At 42.9% G+C, this 12,189-nt stretch overlaps 1 protein-coding gene across 1 annotated transcript in view; it reads left to right on the top strand.

Moving 5' to 3' along the window:
- mtor (mechanistic target of rapamycin kinase) overlaps window positions 1-12,189 on the top strand; it is an 80,293-nt gene that overhangs the window by 16,810 nt on the left and 51,294 nt on the right. The window contains exons 19-28 of the mRNA XM_076740553.1: window positions 137-387; window positions 515-601; window positions 2,293-2,460; window positions 6,080-6,192; window positions 6,561-6,723; window positions 7,196-7,288; window positions 7,750-7,896; window positions 8,456-8,598; window positions 9,062-9,224; window positions 10,751-10,896. Coding sequence (XP_076596668.1) covers window positions 137-387; window positions 515-601; window positions 2,293-2,460; window positions 6,080-6,192; window positions 6,561-6,723; window positions 7,196-7,288; window positions 7,750-7,896; window positions 8,456-8,598; window positions 9,062-9,224; window positions 10,751-10,896 — 1,474 coding nt within the window. The remainder of the gene's footprint in view (window positions 1-136; window positions 388-514; window positions 602-2,292; window positions 2,461-6,079; window positions 6,193-6,560; window positions 6,724-7,195; window positions 7,289-7,749; window positions 7,897-8,455; window positions 8,599-9,061; window positions 9,225-10,750; window positions 10,897-12,189) is intronic.

The raw sequence follows: 12,189 nt of genomic DNA, 5'->3' as shown, positions 1-12,189 counted from the left end.
ATGTACACATGTACTCAGGTATTTTTTAAAAAAGGAATAGGAAGTGGTGCAGTGTCAAGATTTGGAAAATTTGGAAGATTTGAAAGTCCTGTATGATTCATTTGTAGCAAAAACTTCTGTTTCCTCCTCATAACAGCGGACTATAGCACCAGTGAGATGCTAGTGAACATGGGCAACCTCCCCCTGGATGAGTTTTACCCTGCTGTGGCAATCGTCACCCTGATGCGCATCCTTAGAGACCCTTCACTCTCCAACCATCATACTATGGTGGTCCAGGCCGTCACCTTCATCTTTAAGTCTCTGGGCCTCAAGTGTGTCCAGTTCCTGCCTCAGGTCATGCCCACGTTCCTCAATGTCATCCGGGTCTGCGATGCCAGTATCCGAGAGGTAGGTAGCACTACAGAAACAGAAGAAACAGGCTGTCTGGTTGAGTGGGTGTCTGTTCACCTCTGGTTGATAATGTCAGATATTCTCAAAGCAAATCTCTGTTTTGTCTGTGTTTTTTGTTCTCCAGTTCCTTTTCCAGCAGATGGGAATGGTGGTGTGCTTTGTGAAGATCCACATCCGCCCCTACATGGATGACATCTTCACCCTCATCAGAGTGAGTAGCTGTGTCAACACGACACCCCCCCCACACACACACACCGATCATCCAGCCCCTCTTATTTTCCTGTGAGTCAAGCAAACAGCTGCAAACTCTTAATTGCACTCAGTTGCGCTCACCACCTTCCTCATTAGGAGTAATGTGTTCAGGGCCCCTGGATGGAGTTTTTCCCCATGTCACCCAGCAGTACACATCATGTGTGGTGTGGTACTTAACTAGCAAGATGAAAGAGGCTGCGGTACTAGGAAAATGAGAAAATGATGTTATTTGTATGTGGATAATATTCTCTTTAATCTCCCCTTCGAGTTTGGCTCATAGCTTAAAATGACACTTCCTAACAGCAGCACGGCTCTGATGTACGTTTCCACTTACGTTGTCTGATTCATTCTTAACAGGAAACTGCTGAGAACTCCTGACATTCCCCCTTATCACATGATGTGGAACCGCTGCTAAAGCTATAGCCCTTGCACTTGCACAAACACAGTTGTCTAGCACATAATCATATAACAGGGCACAAAATATCATATGACTGTCCTTGTATCGGAATCTTCGTAACAGTGTTACCGACACTTTTGCAATGGCGGTAACTACTCCTTGAGAAAAGTAATTGAGAGAGCTGGACTGCTGCACCTCAAGTCCCTCTGAGTTAATAAATGGCGGGCGAAACAAAGAATCTATTCATTTTTTCTATGGCTCAGCTCCTGCATCCAGATGAGGGGGCTGGAATAGCCATTCAGGATGTACACTCACTTGCTCTCTAGTCAGCTGCCACAGGCAGGGAAAGCAGGAAGTTGGGGGCTGCTTGAGACCTCTGGTCCCTGACAAAACACCTCTGCCAGATCTCACAGCTGAAGCCCATTGACTGATTGACATATTGCGTGACTTCAAGTCTTTCACCTTAACTCCAATATCTATTATCTCTAATGTACACAGTCACCATTGCCTAGGTTTTTCAAAATAATGTCATAAGCCACACAAAGACATGATGTCAGTCCCAGGTGACAGGAAATTGTCTCCGTTCCTCACCATCGAGTACCATGATGCACCCTCTACGCCTGTGATACGTCAAAGCTTTGTATTTTTTTGGAGGGGAGTCTGTCCAGAAGCCTCTCTCACACTCAGCTCATCGATGGAAACACGTTTTGACCCAATTCCTCAGACCCACACAAACCCTCAGCACTATACGAGAGCAAAGTGAATGAGGTCGTGCTTTGGATGTACCCTCTGAATATTGTAAAAATTTATATTCAGGAGTTGGACTCATGTTGATTTAGGTCACTCTTATTTAGGACAAACGCTTAACTTCTGCAACAGTCACATCTGTTTGTTAGCTTAGTTAGTTTTGTACATTTTGTAGATCACGCTGTACACTTCAGGACAGTTTTGGCCTCTTCGTAGTCCGACCTGCTAATATTATTTAAGTGTTGTTCAGTAAGATGGTAAACTCATTCTTATCAACACGTGATATTTGAGCTCAGAGAGTGAATTATCATAATTTGAAATTCTGCCGTGTACATTTGTCTAATTGTATCTCTTTTTAGATCCCTTTAGACATGTATAATAGAAGACTGTTTTAGCTTGTGTGCTATGCAAAGCAAGGACAGTGTTCCTTTGTTTATCAGTTTTTGCAGAAATACTTCACATGATGTTATTCCATTTCATGCCATATGTTATTTTGTGACCTGTAGGAGTACTGGACGCCAAACAACCCCATGCAAAACACCATCATCCTTCTGATCGAGCAGATCGTGGTGGCGCTCGGTGGAGAGTTCAAGCTCTACCTGCCTCAACTTATCCCACACATGTTGCGTGTCTTCATGCATGACAACAGCACCGGGCGCAGCGTTACCATGAAGGTGAGTGCAATGTGGTGCAGCTCAGATGACTAAATCAGCAGTCCTGCTCTGTGATTAAAGGCCCAGGCCGGGCTAAAGGACTGTGTCTCATTATATCCATGAACACAGAAGTACAATTTGTGATGGAAGTGCAGGCCAAAGGGTATCTCAACCAGAATTCAAAGACAAGCTGCTGTCACTCCTAAAATGATTCACAGGACTCTTTTTTTCTTTACATACACAAGTCAAAATGTTCAATTATGTGTGTGAATGTGAATGTACACGTAATTTATACCTTCAGAAAAATTACAAGTTGAGGCGTCAACTGTGACACGTGAAAATTTAACGTGTCACAATTACAGACCAGATTAAATTTCAAGTTTCAAGTTTCAATTTCAGTTGTTGCAGCAGGAAAACTTAGAGAATTCCTCAGGGATGGAAAAGGAATAGAAACATAAAAAGTTTATTTTAAAAAATCCCAAACTTTTTTGACAAGAGAGGTTAAAGAAGTGAATCCAGTAAGGCTGGAATTGAAACTGTGGTCACAGAGCTGGAACAAGCTTTAAAAAGAAAAAGCGGTTTGAGAGCCGTCAGCAGAGGCTTAGCAAATATGAAATACTGCTTGGAAACAGGTTGATGCTGCCACAAACTCTTACTCAGCAGATTGCGGAGAAATAGCTGAAATAAAAAGAAATTGAGTCATTTGAAAATACTTACAATAAAAACAGAGCAGACTGCCTGCTGTGGCTGAGCACATAAGCAGTATCATCATCAGAGACCTCAGTGTGTGTACGTTTTAATGATGCACTCCAGCATGTTACATCATGTTCCAGGTCCTCGAGCAATGCAACATTTTCCATTTTGTACAGTTACTGTCATTTCCCTTTACATAATTTAAGCGGTGCCCTTAGTTTAAACCTTATTTTTAACTGCCGCTTTCCAGTTGACATGGAAGGCACTTATTCAGTCCTGCCTAAATCCATTTGATAATGCTCTGAGGAAACCTATAGTAGCTTTAATGTCTGTGTTATGAATATGCACAGCAGCATGTTTTTATGTGTATTTCTTACTGTTCGCAAATCTGGTGCATTATGCTACCAGTTCTACCAGCATACAGCTTTCCTTGTTGACCACAAAGTGCTGTTGGCTTAAAGGAATTGATAAATCCCACACTTTGCCTGGAAAATGAGAGGACGTTTCACCAATGTGTCCTATGTGTGCATCAGAAGACAGCAGGCTTTTCAGCCCCGAGGATGAGTTTTGAGAACTATTGATGTTCAGATAGTTGAACAGATAAGTAACCTCATGAATCACACTCAGGTGGTTGATCTTAATCCTCGGTAGCAAGTGTCTTATTTACATTAAATATTCTGATCGAACTGATCAATCATCCCATCATTCTATTAACAAAAAGCAAAAGTTTGAATCCTGACCTGAGTTTTTTCCTGTTCCCCCTGCTGTTGGCCACACCATGCAAGTAAATTTTGCATGCCTAAACTTTGGACAGACTGTGCCATAAGAATTCTCCAAGCAGGACAAACCGTGTTAAAGAGGAAGCTGTATAGGAAAGAGTAAAAAATCCTGGGCTTGCAGCTATATTATGTTGGGCCCTTACTAAAATAAGTGTAACTAAAGATGAAATATGTGCTATATATTTTCACACAGAAATTTACGGGAGCTGTAACATAGAAGAGTTGAAGTTCATTGCCCTGAAATAATAATAGCAGTGGAGCAAGAGAATGTATGTGCCAGTATAGCATGACCCTGAATAATGTGTTCTATAACTTTTTTTATTCTTATGTTAGGTCTGAGTTGACCACTGAGTTCCCGTAGACGTTGGACAGTTGTAGTGATTGATGGAGAAAAAGTGACGTCTTGTGTGTGATATATCTGGTGGAGAAAGCCCACTAATTAGATTGAAAAGATCATATGTCAGATTTGAGTTGTTATTTGAGTCGATAACTTAATTTTGCTGGCATTGCCAAGAGGAGTGTGTCTTTAAAATGCACTCCCATCACTCTGCACTCTGTCAGAAAGCACAGGAGCTCAGCACACAGTTGACTTATTGGGGTGCTGTTTTCTGTTTGCGGTTTCCATCGATATCCATCAAGACCATTCAGGTCTAAGCCATTCGCTTGTAATACAGCAGTTCAAAGACAGCATAGACGTGTAGCTGACACACTCTCCTGTTTCAGCAGCTGCTGCCAGTAGTTGTTGGGTTTTCCCTCAAACCTTAAATCATGGTTTGGGCGCAGAGCACAAACAGAATCTTAAGAAGCACGGTCCTCTCGTGCTCTCTCTTCTGGTGCTGTTTTGTCTCACAGTCTGCAGTATTAGATAACCCAGCAGCCCACAGTCTGCATAGTCTATAACTCAGACTAGGGTCTGGAGCCTAATCTTTAGCACAGGATGGGGGTGACAAAATGGGGGAACTGGGAATCGGGTTTCCCTCTAGTCCAGAGGAGAAGAAAAGAAAAACATACTTCCATCATTTCAAGGAGCTGTTCTGTCCAGCCAGCAACCCCCCCCCCCCCCCCAAAGCACACACACACGCACTCTTGTACACCTCCACCTCAGCTTCCTGCTGTCTCGCCGTATGCAATTTAGCCGTGGGGGTGTGGGGAAAGAGCAGAAGTGGTCATGGTGTTGGGGTGGGTTTGTTAGCTGAAACATACGTCACCATCTGTCCATGCATGCCGCTCACATGCACATGCTCCACACGCCATGACGTGACCAGCTGAGCTGAATCTTAAGTTGTTTACCATCTCAGTTACATCTTTGATGTCATGAGTACATTACTGCTTCTTATTAGAAGTCATGTTGTGAGTTATGTTCTAAAGAATGTGCATTAACAGCGGTCTTACTGTTCATATCATATAATATAACCTGTATCAAACTATACAACATTTATGTAGAGACTTGTTGATGCACAGAATGTATTTTTAGAAAGTTACTCACAAACTGTGCTTACCATAGATGCATTCATGCCACTGTGGTATGTAGATAGATATATGTACAGTATTGGCACATAAAGTACAATGTCACGAGAATGTTTTGTAGTTTTTCGAAGACGTGGGCTGCAGCATCAGTCACGCTGCAAGAATTTGGGTTTTCAGGAGAGGACATGTCTCCGTCACTATTGGCAACTGTTTGAAGTGGTTTGGGACATTCCCAAGTGAAGGAGTACCACTGTTTTACATTTAGTTTACTTTTTTCCTCAACCTTACATGTGCATTTAAGACATCCAATGGGAATCAAACCAGCGACATCAAGGTTACATTGTATACATCTTATAGTGTAGTATATTATAAGACAGCAGGCCCACCGTGTGTGTTTGTGAGTGCAATTTTGTTCTTGAAATATGCCATATTCATTGCTCCATTGCACTTTGTGTTGTATTTTATGATCTTTGTGGTCTGAAGTGACGTACAAATAAAATACTCACTCATTCATTCGCTCGTAGCAATGCAGAGTGTAGCGTGCGTGCCAGCACTTTGCTGAAATACAACACCATCCGGCTTTTCTTTAAGGATTCCTGAAAAAAAAAAAACAATGTAGCCATAACAAGCTCATTAAAATGAACTTCTCATGGTAAGTGTTCTGCTATGTGCGACTGAGCAGTGTGTGCTCTCCTTTGCAGCTGCTCAACGCCATCCAGCTGTTTGGTGCCAACCTAGACGACTACCTGCATTTGCTGCTGCCTCCCATTGTCAAGCTGTTTGATGCCCCTGATGTGCCCCTGCAGGCCCGCAAGTCAGTACTACAAATCCCATGTAGTGGTAGTTTGGAATATAGTGAGAAGTTAAAAACCAGGCTAACTCAGAGTGGATCGATTTAACTTTGTTAAATTATCTCCTAAATCAGATTTTAATTGCACCACAGAAATGGAAAATGTATCTACACTGGCCCAGTGATACCAGAGAGACACCAGGGTTCCACTGGTCTGATTTGCAATTCCACAATTTAATGTGATGCTGAAGAATCTAGCTGGCAAATACTTCAACTTTTTCATTTGTCATCAAGGCTATTTTAAAGTCCTTTGGACCAGGCCATGTCCTTCTCTCCTCCTCATGCTTAAGTGAGCGTTTTGTGTTGGTCTGTTTTTCCGCTGTGTGGCTCAGGGTCGCCTTGGAGACCCTGGACCGGCTGACAGAATCCCTGGATTTCACCGACTACGCTTCACGCATTATCCACCCTATTGTTCGGACACTTGACAGCACGCCTGAGCTGCGCTCCACCTCTATGGACACCCTGTCCTCGCTGGTGTTCCAGTTGGGCAAGAAGGTAGCTATTGCTGTCCCCAGGGCTCCCTTTAGATGCAGCTATTATCCAGAAGACTACTTCCAGCCTCCCTACTGCTGGCTACACATGAACAGCATTTCATCCCCCCAAGTCTTTATTACTTCCTGCCAGACTGCTGATGTCATTGAACATTTGGCGGCAGGGGGTGGTGTTTATGAGAGTGGATGAGGTCACATTTACCCCTCCCTCTCCTCTCGAGACTTCCCTTCCCTTATCCCTCAACCCTCCTATCGTTTTTAGGCCTAACCTCAGAGCCACAAGCCCACCTGCAGCCATGTCTGGCAGCAAATGTGCAGGGAGAGCTTTTGATCTGAGACTCATGGTGGTTAGATACAAGTGCAGGATGCTAAGTTATTTGGCTCATGGCAAGGGGGAAAGCAGTAGCAAGACGAAACCACATAAAGCACGCATGCATCCCTTTATTAACTCTCCTTCCCTTCCCTCTTATTTTCAGTACCAGATCTTCATCCCTATGGTGAACAAAGTGATGCTGAAGCACAGGATCAACCACCAGCGTTATGACATACTCATATGTCGCATTGTTAAGGTAAGCCCAGACATCCAGGTTTTGTCAAAAATGTAATAAACCAATTCATACTATACACATTTCCAACAAGCCATCTCCTGAGTTCCTGAGCATGTGTTCATTGTGCTTTTCATCTTGCCCAGTTGGGCCCAGAACATTATAGCTCTTGACACAGAGTAAATGCACATGTTCAAGCGAGAGATGACATAATCATAGATAAACAGAACTTTTTTTATGCACAGTGCACCATAAGCAAACCATTACCATGCTTTATCAACACATACCCCTCAGGAAGGAAATGCACGTCTTTGAGGCCTGAATGAACTGTTTGTCTGTGTGTGGGCTGTGGCTGGGTGTGTTTGTTTGTGTTTGTGTTTGTCTGTGTGTGTGTGTGTGTGTGTGTGTGTGTGTGTGTGTGTGTGTGTGTGTGTGTGTGTGTGTGTGTGTGTGTGTATGCATGCATGTGTTTGTGGTCATAATAGGGTTATACTCTGGCAGAGGAAGAAGAGGACCCTCTAATCTTCCAACATCGGCAGCTTCGTGGTAACCAAGGTGATGCTCTGGTTAGCGGGCCAGTAGAGGCGGGGCCGATGAAGAAGCTTCATGTCAGCACCACTGCGCTTCAGAAGGTCAGAAGGAGTATCTGACATTTTGCTTTTTAAACTGGTGCCTGATTTATACTTTCTCTGTAAAAGGTAACATACACAAGTCCAGTGTTTATTTCACCCTATAGTCGTAGTCTGTAGGTATTGTGATTGTGTTCGGTAAACAGTTCTGTGTACAAGCCCATCGTTTACTTGTGGTGATGACATACAGACCAGAGATGAATACAAGGAAAAACCTGAACTAACAAGCTGAGAAACACAGTGAATTCAGATGCTTCCATGCAGGGCTCAAGGGGTCACTGAGAGGTTTGAGTATAAAAATGATATAATCATGGCCTTCACAGAGAAGACTGACTCATTACACAGCACTCTACATCACCATCAGTGAAATCCAAAATGAGGCAGTCTTTTGGGAGAATCCTGCTCCGTTCTTTGGAACATTTAAGGACTACTAGCAAAAATGTTGCGCGTGTATCTCAGCCAGATCATCCCACACACATTACCTGTGACACTCAGGGTCTGGTGGAACTGTGTTCCTCCCACGTAGTTCCCAGTGAGATGCATGATTTCTGTCTCTTTACAGGCTTGGGGTGCTGCTAGGAAGGTTTCCAAAGATGACTGGCTGGAGTGGCTGAGGCGCTTGAGTGTCGTCCTGCTCAAGGAGTCATCCTCTCCAGCTCTGCGATCGTGCTGGTCACTGGCCCAAACCTACATCCCTCTTGCCAGGTACACCACCTCTGTCTTGTCTACCTGTCCAGCTCAGTTCCTCTTCCTTCTATTCTTCCTTTACTTTTTTCTTATCTCGGTTCTGTGATAGAACAGCTAAAAACATTCACATAAACCCCCTGTTAACACAGAGACAGAGCTTGAAACATTGCACCACCGGCCATCAGTTACCAGTGGTACCAGTGGTACAAGACTAGTTGCACTGCCTACTGCTTTCCAGATGTGACTGTGTGTACCTGTGAATATTAACCAGATTGTTACAGAAAAGTACTGCTTGTGCTCCGTCTTCTAGCTATAAAACAAAACTGTACTTGGTTATACACTGTCTTTTTTTTTTTAACGATATAGAATAATCTGGCTACACAGTGATTTGATTGTCTCACAATTTCATTTTGCCTCTTTTCGAAACATGTTAATGCTGTGTCACATTTTAGTGTGTAAATGATGTTTCTGTGGTCCACAGGGACCTGTTCAACGCGGCCTTCCTGTCTTGTTGGTCTGAGCTGAGCGAGGACCAGCAGGATGAGCTCATCCGCAGCATTGAGTTAGCGCTCACGTCCCAGGACATTGCTGAGGTCACACAGACTCTGCTCAACCTGGCCGAGTTCATGGAGCACAGTGACAAGGTTAGCATTGAACATCAGGAGCTACTTTCACCACAGAATCACTGTGTTTGGACTCATGGATTGCACATGCTGTGTTTTTTTATGGTGCCTCCAGGTCTGTATTTGAAGTTGCGTTTTCTAAATTCAAGGTTATGATCATAGATGGTGCATTTTTAAAGGGGCGATGAATAAGATCTCAAACAGCCCATCATAAATCTACAATGGTTAGATGTTATTCATTGCTACGAATGACTCAACTATAACTCGTCGTTTTGAGCTTTCCAAACAAACTGTTTATAAAAAGAACATGCCTGGCATTACATGCACTACATGCTGTTGAAATGCCATTTGAAAATAGGTTGTACTTGGGTCTCCAGCTGGCAAAGCAGCACCACTCAAACCTCATCTGGACTTGGCTCAGTTAATTTGATGTCTTCCTTTGTTATCAATGTATCTGCAGACTAGGAGCCAGATACAAAGCAAAGTTTAAGACTCCAAGTAACAGAATCTGCATAGAGGTAAATTTATCAATGCAAGAACAATCATCCAAGTTTTCCCCATTCAGTCTCAAATTTTGTGGAGCCACTAATGCCAGTCAGTTTATATGAAACTGCTTTATTAGTACATTTATGAGCATGATAACTCAGTTATAGTATGGCATTATTACTGCATTAGACTGAAGGTAACTGCTCCTCCACTGGTGTAATGCTGCTTACTCAAGGCGTTAACTATAAATCTAATGGTTACAGTGACCATCCTTTTAAACTGGCAGAAGCACAACTCTTACTAGTGCATTAAACATTTAGAATGGGCATAAGCAACTTAACAGTCTTAGCTTTGGTTAGCCCACTTTGAGGTTATAGTGTCCAGAGTAGCATGTTTTCAGCTTTACCATACGACCGTCCTCAAACAGACAAGCAGCAAAAGCACGGGGACAGCTTTATCTGTGTAACTTGATCCACTTTAATTTTTAATGTTAATGTCAACTCAACACTGACAACAAATGTGATACATTGAATCACTATTGTACATCACATTGCTCGGTTGATCTTACAGTAAGACAACTGAATGGGAACCGAAGAGGACAGCACTTTCTAGTCTACTGTTTGACCACACATGTTGAGCTAATTAGTGTAGTTATGATACTGTTAGGCTGAGGGCAGGGACTGTCATGGTTGGGTCATAATATAGCAGGGCTCCCTCCTGCTGTGAGGCCGCACTAGAAACACATGGAAAATGTACTTTTCTGATCCAGTGGAGTGAAAAGCATAAGCATATTCCTGCAGGCTACCAGACTTTTTCACATTAACTCAATTACAAAGGCATGTTAATACAAATCATGTAAATGCTACATCAAACAACCTTATTCCAATGATTCTCAGTAATTGAGTCTGAAGATTTTGGCAGAGTAATAGCTTGTATTGATGGTGCAAACCCTAATAATTGTCGATAGAGGACAGTAGAGGTCACAGACAACTGTTCATTACAGCTTAATTTTGTTTAGCAAAGAACTTTGGTTATGTCATACAAGTTGTTTCCTTTTCCAGGGCCCGTTGCCCCTCAGAGATGATAATGGAATTGTGCTGCTGGGCGAGAGAGCTGCCAAGTGTCGTGCCTATGCCAAGGCTCTGCATTACAAAGAGCTGGAGTTTCAGAAAGGTCCTTCTCCTCTAATCCTGGAGTCTCTTATCAGGTAGGAAATCTGAAAACCTCAGAAACAACCCCCATTCTAAATGGTGACACATTGAACTCAGTCTTTCTTTATCACAGTATTTTACTGAAAACAGCAAGCTCGTTTTTTCTGTACATGAACAGGACAAATAAGAAATGACTGTATTTAAAAGTCTGCCTAATTTGGGGGGGGGGGGCTTTTTAGCCTTTATTGGATAGATTGATAGAACAGCTGTAGTGAGATAGGAAAGGAGGGGAGGGAGAGGGGAGGAGGGGAAGACACGCAGCAAAGGGCCCCAGGCTGGAATCGAAGCCGGGCCACTGCTGAGGCCTCTGTACATGGGGCGTACATTCTTGAGAGTTGGGACTTGCTTATGGCAAATCATTTCTTGGTAGCTTCGGGATCATAACATAATCCAGTGTCAGTGGGAAGTCATTTCTTTGTTCTCATCCTGCTGGTGTAGAGTCATCCTCGTCACAAAAACTAAGTTCGACAGGTGCCTCCATATTGCGTAAAGACAAGCGTTAAGCTATTCCCTCAATGTACATTTTTAATCTAGTAAATATATAAAGAAATCATATTGCACATATCCTCCTGTCCCATAACCCTTAGATATCCTCTGTCATCTTTTCCATCCCCTTTTCTCATCTTTCTTTATTTCTGTGCCTTTGGCATTGCATGGAGAAATCTGTTTTCCAGGCATCTAATTGGACGCTTGCCTCCTTTTCATCTATGAGTGTCTGGACTTGTGTTTCTTAGGGGCCTGTTTTCAATTTCTCAGGAGCCTTGATGATGATGAATGATGGGAGTCGGCACTCTGGTGTTTTCAATATCCCCATCTGGTTCTCACCTCTCCAGGATTTCCCATAAAAGATCTAGAGGCTGGTGTGCAAAAAGCACTGCGTAAACCTGGCTCCACTGAGTCGTCGTTGTATTCAAAAGAAAAGCCATGGTATCTGATGCACAGGTCTTGATGACGAGGAGGCATCGTCACTGCTTTTTTAGTTCCTGATGAGTCATGGTGTTTGTAGATGAGCTTACAGTTATTTCAGGAATTGTTTTTTGTATTCTGTCATATGGATATTCAGTTAAAATTCCAGGTATTAAATCTGAGTGTCATACTTGTAATAGTACTACTTTTATGAGTTGTCCCTGGTATGAAAAATGTGTGAGGGATTTTAAGCAACTCGCAAGAATTAGTTTGTGGTCTGTCTGTATTTTATGCCTTATAGCTTTGGATAGAGCCAGGAAATTGGTCACATTTTCCCTATTATTCCCAACAACAGAGGAACACTATTAATTGAGCATTTGGCC

This window comes from Chaetodon auriga, chromosome 10, assembly GCF_051107435.1.
Source record: "Chaetodon auriga isolate fChaAug3 chromosome 10, fChaAug3.hap1, whole genome shotgun sequence".
NCBI lineage: Eukaryota > Metazoa > Chordata > Actinopteri > Chaetodontiformes > Chaetodontidae > Chaetodon > Chaetodon auriga.
Note: the sequence above shows the minus strand (reverse complement) of the source record. Positions and strands in the feature narration are given on the sequence as shown.